Source organism: Aplidium turbinatum, chromosome 2 (assembly GCF_918807975.1).
Source record: "Aplidium turbinatum chromosome 2, kaAplTurb1.1, whole genome shotgun sequence".
Taxonomy (NCBI): Eukaryota; Metazoa; Chordata; class Ascidiacea; order Aplousobranchia; family Polyclinidae; genus Aplidium; species Aplidium turbinatum.
The window spans coordinates 42,540,918-42,561,514 of NC_137473.1; the positions used below are offsets into that span (position 1 = coordinate 42,540,918).

Consider the following 20,597-nt stretch of genomic DNA (forward strand, 5'->3'; position numbering starts at 1 on the left):
GTCGAGGGTGTGACTGGCTTTTGAAAGCTGAAGGGGTTGCGTTTCATTTTCAGATAAGCAAAAAGCATATTTGAAAGTTTAAATTAGAGGGGATCGTGCAATCTAGACCCTTCTCTGAAGCGGCCAGATGTAGCAAATTAGATGAAATAGAAAAAGAAGTTTCTTTTTAGTTTAGAATACCGATAAGGCAAAAGTAGCCTATGTGACATTAGCACATTCAGGAACAAAGTCAATTTGTAAAATTGTGTCATGATTCTGATATATAAGCTTATCTGTGCCGCAGATATACCATAGATCTGTGGCACGAAGCAGCTAATTAACGATGCTTTAGTAGTAAATAGAAACTTTTGAACATCATCTTGTTTTCTCGTTCCTTGTGTCAGCTTTAGCATAGTGTTTCTAATAAGGTTATGAATCTAGTAAGTTAGTTCGCATCAGAAGAGCGTTATTTTCGATATATTATTTTACCACCACGAGCCCTACGATTGTATTCAGCTAAAACAAGTTTCCATCTCGGAGTTAAGATATCTCTGTACCGATGGCAATTTAAATTATTTTGTAACCCAGAGTAGAAGGTCTTGCGACTCAAATTTGGGTCGTCACTCACTTCTTGTGGAACCCTGGACGAAACAACCGGAAGACTTGCTATCTTTCAGGCAAACTTTTTAAAAAATGAGACGATTTTGTTTAACAGAATCAAGCGCTACGTTTTTTGACCATCCAGAGTAAACAGGTATATTTTTCAGCATCGGTAAGTTGCGAATGATGTTCAAGAACGATGTAAACACCATCTGTTTTTCCCATTTACTATGATTTTTGGTGTTTCTACAGAAGGAGTACACCTAATTGATGTTTATAACACCGTTTGTTGTCATTTAGGCTACCGTACTACAGTTGCTGGATGCTTTTGAATTTGCAAGAAAATTTCCATCAAAAGGTAGGCCTGCGACTGAATTAATGCCTATACACATAGTTAATCCTAAGGCACAGTGATCAAACGAAAAGACTGGCAGAGGACCTGTCCCCTGAAAATGTTGGCAATTTCTCTCTTGTTTTGGTCCGGTTGTGCTCCAACATAAATTTTTTTCCGTTTAAAAGTCACTCGTTAGGTAGATTAAACCTACATGCAGGCCGTTGACAGGATTTCTCGGGCCCGGTACCAATTTATTTTCGGGCCCCTTTCATCGACAATGTTATGAATATAAAGGTTGCTGTTAAAATGAGGATGACACATGCCGTTCAAAGTAGAAAATTAAGAGGAATAGATCAAACCCGATATGCCAAAAGCATGGTTGTTTAACAAGTCTTGCGCAATCTTAAAATTTCCAGAACCGCAAAACTTATTATCTCTATTTAGTGGTTGATTTTTTGAACTTTTATTTGTCACATGGCGCTAGCGTATTACTCCCAGATTCCATTGATGTTTCACTGGTCATTCTAGGCTCACCAGAAGAGAATTTACAGCAAAGTTAGTGCAGACGGTCAGAAAGTTTTCAATTTGATTTGGGAAAGGTTTTTGGGCTAGGTCAAACACTTGGTGATTGCTGAAAGCAGTTTTGGTCTAATTTTTAGTCCAGAAATAGGGATAGCAATCTTCTTACCTGTGCCATTTCAGTGTTTGAGTTTAAACAAACATTAGCTTGTTTATTTTGAAATTTGTGTTTTGGGTTATATTTTACTAAATATTTGTGGTTAGGGAAATCACTATACCTACTAACTTAGACTAAACTCAATTTTTATTTTACTGTTTGGTGGCTGAAGTGGCTATTTTACCACCAGAGAGCTGAAGAGGGCCCAGTAGCCTACCCAGAAGGGGGCCCGGCACTTTGCCATCTGACGGCTGAAATGGCTGTTTTAACCTTTGATAGCAATTCCTTTAGATCTGATTATATAAAGATCTTGATAATGTTTGAAGTCGCCGGGAATCTTTTAAATCCCGGCCCCTTAAATATTCCGGGCCCGGGTCCAAAAGTACCACCTAGACCCCCCTGTCAACGCCCCTGCCTACATGTAGCCTATTTAACCTTAAAATCTATTATAGGCTAATTGAGCGAGTGAAACAATGCTATTTACCAAAACCTGCGTCAGTGATTCAAAGCCTCTACAAGTATACGAAACTGCCAGGATTAAGCTCTTCAAGAAGCTTTCCCAGTCCGAGGATAAAGATTCAATCAATCAAAACTAACAAAAAAAAAACATTTCTTCGTTGTTTGAAGGGTGGTGGAGCTAGAGCACGTGACCAGTGCCGGTCTTTGGGGTGTGCAAACAGTGCGATCGCACAGGGCACGCAATTTAACCGGAAAATGAGTAATTTTTGTCATTTCCAATGGAAAAAATTCAATTCGATTCTCAAGCAAATAGCCTAATTAGGTAGGTTATCCTTGAAGTCAGTTGCGGCTTCAGCTTTATTTCCGAAAAATGCCAAAGAAAACATAATCTTATCCTTTTGCTATGCCACCGGACAGCACCATTTTACAGTAGGCTAATATTCATACCCAACTTTTTGTTGAACATGTTCTCAGAATGCACCAAATTCAAAGCATTTTTGTTTTGTTTTTGTTATATCTTTATCCTGCATTGCGGAAAAACGGACTTGAGCGCTATCAGGGGCGCCGGAAGCGGGGGGGGGCGGATGCCCCCCTTGCCCTCAACTTCTTTGCAGATGGAGGGGCAGGGGGGCAATGGTGTCCTTTTAAGGTCATGTAAGCTACTGCACATTTTGCAATATAAAAATTTCTGCTATTTGCTTTTAGCCTATTTATAATCTTTCATTTTTGTCTCAAAATAATATTTAGGCTACGGCACAAAATTTTGTACAGGCCTTAAAACTCGTTTTTTTTTTCGGCAGTCATCGTGGCCTACCGGGAGCTCCTTCTCGGCGGCCAAATCTGCGTGCTTGGAGGCCAAAATACAAAATACAAATAACGATAGCACAAGTAAATATAATTAAACTTGCAACAATGCTAAAATGATCACTTAGCGTTGTTGAAGTCTGGGCGACGTCCTACAATAGAATCGTTGCACCACGCAATAACTGCTTTATCGAGATTGTAATCCAGTACTGCGGGACCATCTACATCTAACGACACTCGCACGAGTGTCTCCAATGTGGCTGATTTTAAAGAAGTTTGCCACTCCATTAGAATTCTGTTTAGCAACGAAAAACAACGTTCGACAGGTGTTGACGATGACGGCAAGGTAATAAAATAAGCATTTCAATGATGTGAAGGACATTACTAAAAGAAGTAGCCTATAACAATTTTTGCAAAAATATGATCAAAAAATATTCTCCCCTCGGATGTCAACTAATCTAGTTCTCCTTTTTAACAACGATTCAATGTCCGACAACAACGAATCGACATAAAAACGACAATATTGCCAGCCGACGTAAATTAGCACTTCGGATTAAGACTTTGTTAAAATAAACGTCGTGAATTACAAACAAGACTTACAGCGCTGGTGATCGCAGATGGATATATTCCATCAATAACAAATATTCCCGCACAATGCAACAGTGGTGATTATGACGCGCTGACCTAATTTTGCGTCACTCTTTGATGCTACAGTAGAATTCGCCTAAAGTGACACCTGAAGGGATCGCGGAAAAAGTGTCACCATAACCGAAGTGTCACTATAGCCGAATTCTACTCAACTGTTGCGTATGCAAACGGGACTTTGCAACAGGTGTCACTATAGGCGAAGTGTCACTATAGCCAAAGTCACTATAGGCGAATTCTACTGTAGGCTACATATTTTCGACAGTTAATCCACGATCATTCTATTGCGAAATTAAATAATTGGCTAGAAGAGACCGGCGGCCAAACTTAGCCGATTGAGGAGGTAGCACCGGCGGTCATTCAAGCACTACTTAGCGGCCATGGCCGCAGGCTGCTTTAAGGCTTGACAGTAGGTTACATCATTATAACATAGCATGATGCCTTTCTTTGTATACCGGACACTTGTAGGCTATCATTACTCAATACATAGTGAGCTGATAGATTAGCATTATCGCTATACCTTATTTTAAAACTTAAAAAAAAATTGGCCTTTTAGTAAACAAAAGTGCCTTTTTTTCGTAATCTTGCCCCCCCAGTCAAAAATCGTTCCGGCGCCCCTGAGCGCTATGCATCGGTGTATGCCTTCCGACGTACACCTGACCCACGCTGCAGCCGACGGCAATGTCTGTTTCCAGTTGTCTACTCTACTTATGACTTAAATTTGGTACTACCCATTACTCGAAATCGATCACTGGGCAGTGGCGTAGCCAGGAAAAAAATTTGGGGGGGGCCAAATATTTGATGAATTTAAGAGAACGACAAAGTGTTTGATTTAAGACATCGAAACCTGATGTGCAGTGGTCTATCCTGGTGGCTTGAGCAAGGGGAAGATATGAAACTGGTGGGGGTTAGAGCGTGCCGAAGGCACGCGTATTCTAGGGGGGTCCGGGGCATGCTCCCCCGGAAAATTTTTGCAAAATTACACTTAAATAATGGATTATAGCGCTTTCTGGAAACACTTTTAGGGTAATACCTGTATGAAATTTATTAGCAGAAAAACAGCTATTAACTTATTAAAGGTAGCTCTTACACACGAACGAGCAAAATCTGCGGCTAAAATTAGAGAACACCAAAAACTCAGCTACACAAAAACCCAACAGAGTAAGCCATTCTGAAATTGCTTTCACAAATTAGTTAAAAGAAACGTAAATCGAGTAAATTTTGCGCAATTTACGATTTGCAAACTTTATTGGTGTCTTTCTGTGTGTCTAAGACAAGTCCTTGGGGTGTTAATAGCCAGATGTCTTGGAAAACGTTATAAATTTCTACAAACTTTATTATATTTTCAACAAAGGGCTCAACTTCGGAATCCAAACTTTGAAAATTTGGGGGGGCCATGGCCCCTTTCGCCCCCCCCCTGGCTACGCCTATGTCACTGGGTAGAGGCAATCTGCGAGCCCAACGCGCTAACCAAGCCCCCAGACCCCCTCTGCTGGGTTACACCTTCAGCTTCGCCCGCCGGCCGTCTAACCCCTCTCCTCCCCTTTCAAAGTACCTAATACTAAATAGGGGAAGGTGGGGTTAGTTGAGTCATGTTTCAGATTTTTCCTTATAATTTTTTACCTATTGTAGATACACCTATCAAAGTCTAAGTGAAACAAAGGTAACGAAGTATGTTTGCTACTACCCATTTATTAAAATGTTATCTCACGTTTAATTGTCATTTTTATTACATTGAACACAGAGCACCGTTTGACTCAACTAACCCCGCATGCAGGGTTAGTTGAGTCAGTGGGTGGGGTTAGCTGAGGCGCAATAGCATTCATGAGATGCATAATTTTTTAGGGCTATTGGCCACCGTCCCCATCTGGCAGACTGGCACCTCTGATCTATACCATCAATGAACGTTTATTGTATCCAGAAGTGGGGAATAACCTATACTTTGTACTATGGGCCACAAGAAATATTAAAAATACCAGGCGGGCCACATGGCTCCTCTAAATTCGCCCGTTTCCACAAACTTTTCATAAAAAAAGAGTTTTCACAGCAACCAGTCACAAATTTTCTTCGAATTTGCCCGACTTCATGCCATTTCTCTAAAAAAAATTTAAAAAAAGGTCTTCACCGCAACCAGGCCCAAATTTCTCTCGATTTCGCCCGACTTCATGCCATTTCTCTAAAAAAAAGGTTTTCATATCGCCCAGACCCAAATTTCACACGTATTAGGCCTATCGAAAGTGACATGAAATCTAATACTTTTCATGCTCCCACAGGCCACATTATATTGCTTTGCGAACCACATTTGGCCCGCCGGCCGTAAGTTCCCTACCCCTAAATTAATCACAAGTGGACATGTAAAAACAGCACTGTTGTCGGTGCACGCCAAATGTGCCCAACTGTTGCATTGGAAACATGTAGAACTACTACTTCCACCATAGGACAGCACGAGTTGCATCAAGTGCAGCAATAACGAATCGAGCAATTCCAAGAGTATTGATGGTGCCGATCATAGTCACCAAATCTCCTCTATGCCTAAAAACAATAGACCCAACTTGTTCCATGCCTTGTTTGTGGTTTGAGCATCCCATCTTTACTTTAGAAGCATCAGCTCCAGTTTCATTTACCTTCTTCAAACATCTACGAAACGTTTCTTTGTCCACACCAACTCTTTCTGCTGCCTTTCTTAACGACATACCATCTTGCACTAACTTCAAACCAGCTTCAAAAGTCTCCATAAGCCATTGTCCACGACCAGTTTTTTTTTATAATTTTTAAGACTTAATTTGAAAATATTTTAAAGCTAAACAGAAAAGTAATAATCAAATAATAGCTCATTTTGTCCAAGTAACTGAATTAATAATGCGCGTTTAGCAATAAAATTCAGAAGTAAGATTTCAGCAGCCTGCAACTTGAGGTAGGGTTAGTTGAGTCACTGCCTCAACTAGTCCCGCAGCTATTGACTCAACCAACCCCAATCCTTCCTCGTGACAATTATTGAAAGTATTATCTATACGCAAAGCTTTATCAGTTTTACACAAATGCACTGTGCATAAGATAGCTATAAACTATATGAAACTTCGACGCTATCTTCGCTTACGCCTATCATAGCTTCAGCATCCTAATCAACTTTGAGCTGAAAATATTTACTTTTTAGTCCAAAAAATGGCATTTTGCTGACTGTATAACCTGTATAACTTACACAGCTGCTAAAACAAGATGGACGCAGTTACCCATAATGCTTATTATTTCAAGCAATTAATCTTCACGAAGTCATGCTTGGTTAGTCAGAAAACAATGGTGACTCAACCAACCCACTGACTCAACTAACCCCACCTTCCCCTACCCTAAGATCGGCACTGATGTGACCATAAAGTGCCTCCTCTTGGTTCTGCTACTGCGTAGCCTACCAGAGGAATTTTACAAGTAGGCAGTGATGTACGCGTATACAAAAAATATTGACGCCGTCAGCGTAAACGCAAACCTTCGAAAAACCATACCCCGTATGCGTCAACGTAACTTGTAAAAAAGTTGGCGGCGTCACCGCATAGCCTACACTAGCGTTAACTCATTTTGTTTGCTAGGTGCCAAACATTCACACGGTAGCCTATAAACCACTCGAAACAAACAAGTTTTATTTTGAATTTCCACAAAAAAACACAAGCATCTGAAAGTGTTCATCTGACATTTTGCTGCGTTTTGGTTTCAATATGTGTTTGCCTATTGAAAACATTCATAAAAAAAAATGCAAACAGCTAAGACATTAATTAAAAACTATAAGTGACGCTATAGGCCTACACTAAAAAACCACGAAAACTTTACGGCGTAGCCTCAAGCGACAACTATCCAAAAAAATGTGGCCGTAAGCATTAGCGTAAACAAAAAGTCTACGCCGCAAGTCTACGGCGTAGAATTTGCGGCATATAGGCTACGTACATCTCTGCAAGTAGACTACCGCATAGGCTATGCAGTTTTCAGTGAAAACCATTCAATGCTTCACTTTGGTTTGGTTGGTTTGGAATCTTTATCCTCGGACTGACAAAGCCTTGATAGGTTATTCCTGGTAGCCTACTCGTTCGCATACTTGTAGAGGCTATTGACGCAGGGCCGGTTACCGAGATTGGCAGAGTGAAGTATTCCGATTGTTGAAATGTTGTTGCCGAGAAATTATTCCATTCACTGGGTGCCGCTGAATGGAGAGCAGCCCTGAAATGCGTTGCTCAAACGCACACCCCGAGAGTCGAACTAGTGCCGCGTGATCTTGAGCCCGGCGCGTAACCACTGATTGCAGTAACGCATGCCGGTTTGCAAGGATAACCAAGCGATTTCATTAATTTAGTTTTGGATTTTGTTTATTACAGCCATGGATTTCATTCTGGCTACACCAATGTGTGTAGGTAGGCTATATGGTATAAGCTACAACATCGTAGGCCTACATGTGCATAGTAAAAGCATGATTATTATTGTATGTAAATTTGTAACAGTAGATAGCCTGTTTAGTGAGCTTAATTTTAAACTGACGACATCCAAGGTGGCTCTCTGTGCATTTGCAGTTTGTGTATTACTTCGTTGTTTTGTTTTGGATATGGACAGCTTTGTCTGACGCAAATTAATAATAGTAATTATTAGTGTGTTAGTGTTGCAAACTGGTTTTTGTAGAATAAATACCATTTTGAAGTCATTTTTTTAGCCAAATTTTTCAATTTCAAGATTTATTGGGCTTGCTTTAACTTGAAAAATTATACTAGTTTTATATGGCAATTTTGGATTGGGCTGGAAATTTTATAAACGTTTGGGAACCTTGCAGACAACTGGAGCAAAGGTGTAGGCTATGTAGTAATTGTACTGTACTAATCTCGCAACAGACGAAATAAAAGGTTTCTCTATCTCTCTCTCTACAGGATCCGGACCAAATCGAACCCAGTTTAGTTTACGCGTTTCTAACTGCTCTTCCGCCGTAATGAATGTACTATTTCGCACGTATTGCTTACCTATGTACTCCAGTCAACTGTGGGCCAGATACTTATCCTCAAGTATGAATAAATTGCGTGTGGCTTACAATAATGCATTTCGAACATTGCATAAATTACCGAGGCGTGTTAGCATTAGTAGTATTCAGACGTACCATCATATTCCTACGTTTCATGCCCTATTCCGAAATCGTATATTTAATTTTGTCAACCGCTGTCAGGTCTCATCTAACAAGTGGTGTTAATTTTATAATCGACTTGAATAACATGTCAAGTAGCAGCCACTCTATTCTTTGTTGTTTTAAGAAAACCTCTGAAACGTCAATCGTGTTTTCGTGTTGATAGAATTATTACGTTACTTTTACAGACATAAAGCTTGTGTTTACTTAAATCCATATATCTCTCTCCACGGAGTTAGTTGTCTATCGAATTGTACAAAAACAATTTACATTTTTAGCAATTCCTTGTTCTTCCCGAAAAAACAAGTTAAATAATTGCTGTCAGTTTCTAGACAAGAGACTGGGCTTGCAGGGATTGTGACTCATGAAACGGCACCAGAATATCTGTAGTGTGTTGTTTTAAAATGCTATTTTTAACTTCTATTGCTCTAAAAAACGATTTATGTCATCTTGTGGGCTGAGAATTAATCGTTGTTTTTCATCATCCATTTAAACGTTGGCATAGCACGGCCAACGGTAATTCAACGTCTAAATGTCGTTGTCTGTATGTGAATTGTAAATACTTGGTGTAGCACAACATTTCTTCGAAGCTTTCGCCGCATCTTGAAAGATGTTGTATGAACGTCAGCGAACGATTGTTATCCGCTTGCTTTCTTCAACCAAGGCATATTACTGAAGCTATTTTTTCTTATCGTTGTCTTTATATAGCGCATCTTCTTTGTGTTTTGCAATATCAGCAATTCAGCATAAAAGGCTTAGCAAAGCGAACGTTTGAGAGCGTAGACCAGAAATTCTCTTTGAGTTTTGTATTAGCTGCATTTGGTAAAACGAGATGTTTAAATCTTAACTCTTAAAGCATAAATTGAGAAACTTTATGTTAAATATTTCTTGACCATTTACTAACTGTAAATTTTGGATTCTATTTGAATAAGATGCACTAGTAGAATCAATTGCTGTATGACTGTTACGACTATTATTATTGGATTATTGTTTGTACGGATTATCACTTCAAGCCCTGATTGCTGTCTCGGTGAGTCTGAACTATAATCACCAGCTCTATCTAGAATTGAAGTAGCCTATATCTGCCCACTAAGTTTGTTAAACGACCTTGCGACCTGCAACCTTGTGGCCGACCTTGCGACCTGCAACCCCGTAGACCTTGCGACCTGCAATCTTGTGGCCGACCTTGCGACCTGCAACCTATGTGACTGAACCTTCGACTTGCAACTTGTGATCTTGTGACCTTGTGATCTTCTGACTTGTAATCTTGCAACCTATCTGCCACAATAAACTAACAGAACTCAAGACCGCGTTCAGATTCAATCTACTTGGCTTGTTTTTCTGTCTGTTGTAGGCGCATAACCGTATTAACTGAGCGACGCATATAATAATCCAATCGACTGTTTGGCGCCAGTGAGAAAGATATTCTTTAACGTAGAATTCGCGTCAAAATTCTACACGGTTTAACAAACTTAACCAGCAAATTCTCGCTTGGTTTTCTATCTTTTCTGCCTTCAAACGCGTTGTATGCTAAGAAGCGGAAAACTCTACAGCAAAATGGCCGCTGAAAATCTTTCTGATGCGGCCAAGCAATTAAGCGATTTCTATTTAGAAATCAACAACTTAATGAAAAGTCCCAATTGTGCAACAACAGTGCGTGCCCGGCTTCGTGACCTAGACAGGTTATTTAGCGCCCTGATGGATCTCTGCACTGACATGCCCGATGACACGCCTTTGCTCGAATCTTCCACTCTTACAAAAGATGATTACATTCGAGGTAAAGGCGAGTTCATGGCCCAAGTCGACAGCTGGCTACAAGAACAGGACGAGCATGAGGGTAGTCAGGCTCACTCTTTGCATCTTCTCAATGTCTCCCACCATTCGAAATCGGGCTCCAGAACTGGAAGCCGCAGAACCACGACAACAAGCTCCAACAGAAGCTCTAAGCAAAGGGCGTTGCAAGCTAAATTAGAACTTGCACGACTAGCGGTGCAGCATAATGAGCAGCGTCGTCTCGAAGAAGAGCGTGAGAGGCAACAAGAAGCACGTGAGAGGAAATTAAAACTGGAACAAGAAGAGCGTGAGAGGCAACTCAAGCTGGAGAAAGCGAAATTGAAAGCAGACCGAGCCGCAGCTGAAGACCTTCGCCTTTTAGAAGCAGCTAGGGTCGAAGCAGATGTGTGGGAAGTAAATTCTCAAGGAAGGTTCTGTAAGAAGCGTTCGTCACTTGTCAATTCCGCCCCAAGTCTCAAACCCTAAACAAATAATTAATGGTTCACAAATTCATGATAATTTGCGATCAAATGATCAAACTTTAGTTTTACCTCAACAAAATGAACGAAACTATAATGATAATGTAACTCAGGAAAGAGCCAAAGTCACGTTTTCTACGAGCCCAACGTCACGCCCAAATAACTTCGAAATTAATGACGAATCCCACTTCGGACATCCAAGCTACAGTAGCCGGGATATGAGGTACTCAAACCCCGACATCGATGTTTCTCAATCTCGACGTATTAACCCATATGAACTTCAGGCCGAAGTCAGTGAGCGACTACTTCCCAAGCCTGACATAAGAAAGTTCGAAGGAGACCCGATGGACTTTCGTGCCTTTCAACACCGGTTTGAAACCCATGTTGGCAGTTGGCTTCCTTCAGAAAAGAAGCTGTCATTGCTTTTGCAACATTGCGGCAGGGGTGTTCAGGAACAAATCCAGCACTTTGCAGACTGTCCTGACCGCAGAAATAACTACCAGTTAGCAATAGAAGAACTTCGTCACAGGTATGGTGAGCCACATATTATAGCCCAGGCCTGTGGAGAAGTTCTTACTAACGTACCGAAATTCACGCGGTACGACCCAGAACGTCTCACAAAATTGTCTGTGCTTTTAAATCGCTGCAGTGCTTCCTTATTTCGCACGCCTGATGGCAAGGTGTCTGCCGTCAGCTTAGACAGCGTCAATTTTATCACGATGTTGGTGGAAAAATTGCCACACACCATGCAATTAGATTGGATAAAGAAATCATGTGTGATAATAGAAAACAATGAAGACAAGAAACCAGCTGGATTTCTTGACTTCGTAGCATTCATAGAAGAGAATACTATGAATGCAAACTCCGTCTACGGTCGAAAGCTACTATCGAGTAATCCACACAAGTCCAGTGTACCACAATCTGGAAAAAATAAGGTATCTTCATTTAGCACTAACTTTGTACAAAACCCTAAAACTCCTCTAACTAGGCCTAGCAAACGGCAAGAGGATTGGAAGTGTGCATGCTGCTTAGATGCCTTTCATAGTGTGTTTCGATGTAAAAAATTCCGTGCTCTATCTTATCGACAACGAGTACGCCTTGTCGAAGAAAAAGGCTTATGTAAACAATGCCCAAGCCCAAACCATTTAAGTTCAGCGTGTACTTCAAGATTTTCGTGCCAAATAGACCGTTGCGGGAGCAGACAACACAACACTCTCTTACATTCACCTAATCTTTCAGAACAAGGTACGTCAGGACCTGCAATACGGACAAAAGACGATACCTTCCGTCGCAATGACCACCATTGGGATTCTAAAGTTATGAACGACCATGGCCACCTAGTAGATATGGCCAGCTATGTCACATATGAAGGCCTTTTTACAACGGGCCGATAGAAAAATACTTGAAATTTTGACGAGCAAAGAAACTGCTCTTACTGGCATGGGGTACAACAAAGCAGATATTTTTCAGACTTGTTAGGCGTTTTTAATGCATTTAACAGGTGCCTGACCTTACATTTAGACATATTGCAGTACCAAACTACATAATGAATGGTGCAAATTAATAATTTGTAAGTGAACAAACATCTCAAAATAACCAATAACAACAGCACGGACTATTTTTTTACAACAGAAATAGTGTAAGGACATGCGAAAATAATGATATACTGTATGTTTTATTCAATGAAGTGAGGGGGGGACTACAAAGACGATAGTGATTATGGTGACGGAAAAAAGACATCCCATAACTACAATAGAATCTTAAACTACTTTTGCCTTTGTTTAAATGCTACAATGTTATCCTTTCTTTTTGACTCATTTATAGCCTAATATTTTGGTAATTATTATAATAAATGTTAACAACAATTTTCGATGCAAAGTGGTTGCCCCAGACCACCTGTGCGTCACATGCCAACTTTACACTGGAGAAAAGATATTTTTTGAAAACATATGCTAGTGCATAGCTTTTCGACAAGGCAATCCACATTTGCGTACCTCTTTTTCAACAACATCTAAAGCAGCAAAAGCACTATAAACAAAATCAGAAAGTGGCTGAGAAGGCACATTGAAGCCTCCCTTGACAAATGCTGAAAGTACAAAGGAGCTTTAGCTGCGGAATCAGCTGTAAGTAAACTTTTGCACATTGCACATTTGGAGCGTTTAACAAGTTTTTTGCTATATAACCGGCTATTGTAAAGCCAACTTCTGCACTATTAGAAGATAATGTTGCGTTAAACATTTCATTGACAACTTCATCCACATCTTCCTGAAGCTTTTCAAAGCTTAAAAAAATGCATGGATTACTTGCAGCTAGATCCTCTTTCCAAAATTGAATATCCCTTTTCAACAAATCTTTTTGCACATGCAAATTTCGATCTACTAACAGCTTCAGCAACCTTGGGAAAGCCAGACAACTTGTCAGAAATAATGTTGTAAAAAATCAAAAAGTTTTATTCCCGACAGTAGCCTACTGGAAACCATCTGGGCAGTGTGCCTCAGTTATGTCACTGAAAATAAGATATTCTGTTTTTCTGCTAGAAGTCTACCAGTTCATCAAGTTGTTTTATATGAATTTTGGGTGCTTTTCGTGGAGGTGCTGGAGTTGGTAAAGCTGATGGAGTGATGGCGTTTTAATGAATTGAGTGGACTGTTGGAACTGGATTTAGATGCCACTTGAGGTTATTTCTTTTACCATAACTTATAAATTTCTCTTCAAAATGTTTCATACAAAAAACAGACTTTTTATAGGCTCCCAGTTAGATCGGTTAACAAATTTTATCCATTGCGGCAGCAACACTGCACTATATCCAGAGGAAAAGCAAAGTTTGAAATATAGGTACCAGAAGTGAAGTAGCCTGATTTGCAACCAAACGCAACGCATTTGTTAGGCATTTTGTCACTTAATTCCTATAAAATGCAATGAAACAACAAGTCCATCATCTACTTGAACATGTGAACTTCAGATCATGACCGATTCGTGGTCATGTATAATTGTATAGGCTATCCTACATGCCAAGACTTGCATTACGATTCATACATTGGTCAAAGAGTTACAATATTTTGCTGATAGAAAACGATTGGTTTATCTAGTTTAGTTTTGCAAACATGAAGTTAACCTGCTTTCCTTTCGTCAACTGACTACAAAGTTAAAGTAGGCTACAGTAGCAATCAAAAAGTATGCTGAAGTGAAGATACAACTAGGTCTGTAGCCATTGCATATCAGAAGCTTGATTTGCTCAGTAATCAGCTGCATAATTTCTGTAACGTGCATTACTTTTCTGTGCTATGTTGCTTGAGAATATCACATGAAAACTAACTGCACAAGTGCACATATTGTGCGACTTTAATGTTTTCCTTTTCACTCTAGCTGCTAGACTTGCCTATGCTGTGACTAACTGCGTATGAGTTTACTTCATGGTTTACTCCCATCAAGCAAAATGTCCAGCTGCGCAATGTTTCAGCTCTCAATTTACAAACTTTCTTTACATTGAGTCAACGTCCACAAACCTGCGATTCATGTCTACATACTCTTAAGGCAAAAGTAATGTGGTTTGTCTGCCGAACTGCTACGAAACAGTCGGCCCGGTATTTTAAGGCTTCAAAATGTGACATAGCCGGTCATCTCTACTAGTATGGTCATGGAACGACCAATGGCACCGTACTCCTCGCAGTCGCCATGACAACACATTTGTAAAAGCGCCTAACTTCGCCGTGCGCTCAGAACCGGAAGAGCTAGCTAGCCAAAACTCATACCTGGACATCGTTCCCGTCAAGGTAACTTGTGGTGAAAAAACTGTCGAAACCTATGCGCTGCTAGACTCTGGTTCTGACCGTACGTTCTGCGAAGAAGAATTAATAAAACTTCTGGATACCAAACCAGAGTGTGAGCGTAGTTTTGCTCTCCAGACGCTATCGTCTGAAAGTCCTCAACGTCTGGAAGCCCCCATCGTCTCCTTTATAGTGTCATCTTTAGATGAAGAACAAGACTTCGAGCTACAAGAAGTCGTAGTAGTCAACAAAATCCCTGTTGATCCGCAACTGAGCCCAAAGCTGAAAACGCTGCAAGCATATCAATATCTGCAAGGTATTGATTTGCCTGCAGTCGAAAATTGCTCAGTAATGTTATTGATTGGCAATAACTATGCAGTTACCCATCGATGTCTGGAAAGCAGATTTTCGCCACGTCCGAACGAAAGTCCAGATGCCATCCGCACTCCACTAGGTTGGCTTCTCCGTGGCTCACACTGCAAAGATGCCCCTTGTCCAAAGGAAAATAGCACAAGCCTTCTTGTTAGAGGCGCTAAGTGGCCCGTAGACACCGAAGACATCCAGGACTTAATCATAACCGACGAAGGAGAAACAATTTCACCTTCAGTCGACACAGACTTATTCGACATGGAAAGCCTTATGAAATTCTTGCAATCTCATAGAGAACTACAAGAATTTGGTTTTAAATTTTCTCGTGAGGACCCAATTGCCTACGACATGATGTGCAGACGGTTAACCCGCTCTGATGGTCACTGTCAGCTGCCACTTTTATGGCGCAATGACTGTGCTAAGCTTCCTGACAGCCGCGAGATGGCGCAAAAGCGCCTGAAAAGCTTAAAGAAACGTCTGCTTGCAGACAATTCTCTTTTAGAAAAATACATTGATCAAATGGAGTCAAATCTAGAGAAGGGCTACACTGAAGAAATACCAGAAGACGACATCGACAACACTAATCGGAAATGGTATATACCGCATCACCCAGTTATCAACCCAAAAAAGCCAGACAAGGTACGTGTCGTGTTTGACTGCGCTGCTACTTCTCACAATCGATGTTTAAACGATTACCTCATGTCTGGTCCCGACCTAAACAATTCTTTGGTCGGTGTATTAATGCGATTTCGCAAGGGCCGAATTGCAATAGTCTCTGACATTGAAGCAATGTTTCACCAAGTAAAAGTTTCACCATGTGATCGCGATGCATTGCGTTTTTATTGGTGGAAGGGCGGCGATCTAACGCGTGAACCCACCGTGTACAGAACAAAGGTACACTTGTTTGGAGCAAAATGCTCTCCTTCTGTAGCAACATTCTGCTTGCGTGAAACCGCTCGAGAGCATGGAAAGTTGTTCGACCCTCATGTCGCTCAAACCTTACTGACGTCATTCTACGTCGATGATGCACTGCTAACAGCTGAAAACGATGAAAGTGCATGTAAGCTCGTAAAAGACTTACGAGCAATCCTTGGCATGTCTGGGTTCAAACTAACAAAATGGCTATCCACCAGCGATAAGGTAATGAATTCTATCCCTGATGAAGAAAAGTCCAAATCGATAAAGAATCAGCTGCCTGGAGAAGGGCCAAAGCAACGCGTCCTGGGCATGGAATGGGACGTACAAACCGACGAATTTCGATTCAACGTAGAGCCGTCAACAAAACCGTTGACTAAAAGGCAAGTGCTATCAGTAACAAATGCATTGTTTGATCCATTGGGATTAGTAGCCCCAGTAGTTCTTGAAGCTAGACTCATATACAGTGAACTTTGTCTAGCAAAGGTAGGGTGGGACGACCCTGCTGAACCAAATACTCTAAAAAGGTGGAGATCATGGGAAAACACTTTAGAACGTCTAAAAGAGATTCGTATACCTCGCTGCTACAAGCTGAAGTCCACCACTGCGACCCCGGAAGTCCAACTCCACTTCTTCTCCGACGCTTCAACATTAGCTAGGGGTTCCGTGTGTTATCTACGTTCAATATTACCTGATTCAACCGTTCTTTGCAGTCTTGTTACAGGAAAATCCCTTCTACCCGGCGCTGGAAGACACACGATCCCACGCCTAGAATTAGAAGCTGCTTTGGACACCGTCAACCTGGCTCGGACCGTTAAACAAGAGCTCGAGCTAAATGATTGTCCATGCATGTTTTGGACAGATTCCATGATTGTCCTGCAAAGCTTGTACGCTGATACGAAACGTTTTCCAACCTTCACTCGCAATCGCCTTCAAAAAATTCTAGGTCATACCAAAGTGTACGACTGGCATCATGTACCAACGGCCCTCAACCCAGCAGATCAGGCATCTCGAGGTATGACGGCTGAAGCTCTACTACAATCTGGTCATTGGCTAAATGGGCCAGACTTTTTAAAGAAGCCGCCAACCGAATGGCCTCAACAATCCGTTAAGCCACCACAACACGACGATATCTACACCAAGTTTCAACCTGAACGGCGCCAGAAGGTAACTTCGTTCACTATTGGTACAAATAACAAATCTTCAACAGGAACTGATGTACTCATCTCCCACTTTTCGTCACTGCATCACCTAAAGCTTGCTACAGCATGGTTACTACGAGTCAAGGCTTACCTGCTTGCTCGAATACGTGGCGACGAAATCACTTCAAACCTCACCCAAAATCCGATCCAAGTGTCTGAACTCCAGTTTGCTGAAAATGAGTTAGTGCGTTACGAACAACGCCAAGCCTTTCCGGCATGGTTCTTGTCACTGCCAAAAGGACAACGACCAAAACAAACAAAGACTCAACTCGCGCCGATGGAGAAGTTAAACCCAATCCTGGACGGTAACACTCTTCGAGTCGGAGGTAGACTTGACAAGGCAAACTTACCTTACGAATCGAAACATCCAGCCATTCTTGCTCCGGGTCGACACCTAACGGATTTGATCATCGACTATTTCCACGCTGAAAAGGCGAAGCACTTTGGTGCATCTCACACAATCAACCTGCTGGCTCATAAATATTGGATTCTGAATGGAAAAGTTGCTGTTCGAAAAATACTGAACAGGTGTTTACGCTGTCGACGTAGAACCGCAAAGCCAGGAGTGCAATTTATGGCTGAACTTCCAGAAGCACGACTTCAAATTTCAGAGCCTCCATTTCGCAACAGTACCGGCGTTGACTACTTTGGACCAATAATCGTCCGCCAAAGAAGAAGTGACGTGAAAAGATATGGCTGCCTGTTTACTTGCTTAACTACTAGAGCCATACATCTAGAGTTGGCGCCAGATTTAACTACCAACTCATTCATGAACGCTTTGCGACGATTCATTGCTCGCCGTGGACCAATTACCAAGATCTTTTCCGACAACGGAAGTAACTTCGTCGGTTGCCACAGAACGCTGAAAAGAGAACTTCAAAATTGGAACAAAAAACAAATTCACGATTATCTTCGACAGGAAGGAGTCGAATGGGAATTTAACCCACCCCTAGCAAGCCATATGGGGGGTGGATGGGAAAGAATGATAAGGACCGTCCGACAAGTACTTCTAAATATTTTACCAAAGCGCCCATTAGATGATGACACTCTTCACACTCTCTTGCTTGAAGTTGAGGACATTGTAAACTCCAGGCCACTAACTGAAGTTAAACTCGGCGCAGATGAAGATCTACCCCTGACACCTAATCACTTGTTAAAATTAAATACCAACCCCAGTTTGCCCCCGCTATATTCAACCGAAAAGGACTGCTTGCATAGTGACCGATATCGGGCTGTGCAGTATCTCGCCGACTGTTTCTGGAGAAGATGGGTACAGGAATACCCCCGATCGATAATTTCTCGACCAAAATGGCGTTCCAGGAATGCCAACATTAAAACGGGAGACATTGTATTGCTCAGTGACACTTTAACACCGCGACAAAAATGGCCGCTCGGTAGGATTACAGAGACATTTCCCGATAAATTCGGAAATGTGAGAGTGGTCATGGTCAAAACTTCGACAGGAACACTCAAACGTCCAATCACCAAACTTTGCGTCATTGTTCCGTTTGAAGGTGAGGACGAGAACGCCGTCTAGATCAAGATGATGAGATGCAAAGGACGATAGATGAACTGCGGAGTTTCAGAACTTTTTCTTGATGTATTTTAACTATTATTGTAACTAACTGTATGTGCTTATTGTAATATGTATATTGTATACTGTAGCCTAATGCCAAGCAATCCGAAGTTCAGCATTTTACTAATGGATTGATAAAATTTACTTTTCATGAGAAGAAGGCCTATATGCCCTTCTTCGGGCCGGGAGTGTGTTAATTTTATAATCGACTTGAATAACATGTCAAGTAGCAGCCACTCTATTCTTTGTTGTTTTAAGAAAACCTCTGAAACGTCAATCGTGTTTTCGTGTTGATAGAATTATTACGTTACTTTTACAGACATAAAGCTTGTGTTTACTTAAATCCATATATCTCTCTCCACGGAGTTAGTTGTCTATCGAATTGTACAAAAACAATTTACATTTTTAGCAATTCCTTGTTCTTCCCGAAAAAACAAGTTAAATAATTGCTGTCAGTTTCTAGACAAGAGACTGGGCTTGCAGGGATTGTGACTCATGAAACGGCACCAGAATATCTGTAGTGTGTTGTTTTAAAATGCTATTTTTAACTTCTATTGCTCTAAAAAACGATTTATGTCATCTTGTGGGCTGAGAATTAATCGTTGTTTTTCATCATCCATTTAAACGTTGGCATAGCACGGCCAACGGTAATTCAACGTCTAAATGTCGTTGTCTGTATGTGAATTGTAAATACTTGGTGTAGCACAACATTTCTTCGAAGCTTTCGCCGCATCTTGAAAGATGTTGTATGAACGTCAGCGAACGATTGTTATCCGCTTGCTTTCTTCAACCAAGGCATATTACTGAAGCTATTTTTTCTTATCGTTGTCTTTATATAGCGCATCTTCTTTGTGTTTTGCAATATCAGCAATTCAGCATAAAAGGCTTAGCAAAGCGAACGTTTGAGAGCGTAGACCAGAAATTCTCTTTGAGTTTTGTATTAGCTGCATTTGGTAAAACGAGATGTTTAAATCTTAACTCTTAAAGCATAAATTGAGAAACTTTATGTTAAATATTTCTTGACCATTTACTAACTGTAAATTTTGGATTCTATTTGAATAAGATGCACTAGTAGAATCAATTGCTGTATGACTGTTACGACTATTATTATTGGATTATTGTTTGTACGGATTATCACTTCAAGCCCTGATTGCTGTCTCGGTGAGTCTGAACTATAATCACCAGCTCTATCTAGAATTGAAGTAGCCTATATCTGCCCACCAAGTTTGTTAAACGACCTTGCGACCTGCAACCTTGTGGCCGACCTTGCGACCTGCAACCCCGTAGACCTTGCGACCTGCAACCTTGTGGCCGACCTTGCGACCTGCAACCTATGTGACTGAACCTTCGACTTGCAACTTGTGATCTTGTGACCTTGTGATCTTCTGACTTGTAATCTTGCAACCTATCTGCCACAATAAACTAACAGAACTCAAGACCGCGTTCAGATTCAATCTACTTGGCTTGTTTTTCTGTCTGTTGTAGGCGCATAACCGTATTAACTGAGCGACGCATATAATAATCCAATCCACTGTTTGGCGCCAGTGAGAAAGATATTCTTTAACGTAGAATTCGCGTCAAAATTCTACAAGTGGTTAGTTGCAGTTTTTACCTCAGAGTGTTATGCTTCTTCTGACTATGCGTCTCAGTATAACGTGACTATCAACTGTCCATACAAATCTTAAATATATCAGCTAAAGCTATGTGGGCTAATAAAGCTATAGCCTAAATTTATTTGTTTTTTTGTTTATTAACATTTTCTTTTTTTTATTTTCTTATATCTTAAATTTTTCTGAAGGTGTTGCGACCGTGCCAAATTTTTTTTTTTTCAACTCAATAACTTACTTCGGTCACAAGCACGTTTTTAACGTTC

At 40.9% G+C, this 20,597-nt stretch overlaps 1 protein-coding gene across 1 annotated transcript; it reads left to right on the top strand.

The window, feature by feature from the left end:
- Positions 1-10,200: 10,200 nt before the first annotated feature.
- Positions 10,201-18,685, top strand: LOC145764307 (uncharacterized). Its single transcript, XM_082575926.1, has 4 exons — positions 10,201-10,852; positions 10,962-11,830; positions 12,135-12,211; positions 14,566-18,685. The coding sequence occupies exons 1-4, from the start codon at positions 10,201-10,203 to the stop codon at positions 18,683-18,685; spliced, it is 5,718 nt and encodes a 1,905-aa protein (XP_082432052.1).
- Positions 18,686-20,597: the final 1,912 nt, after the last annotated feature.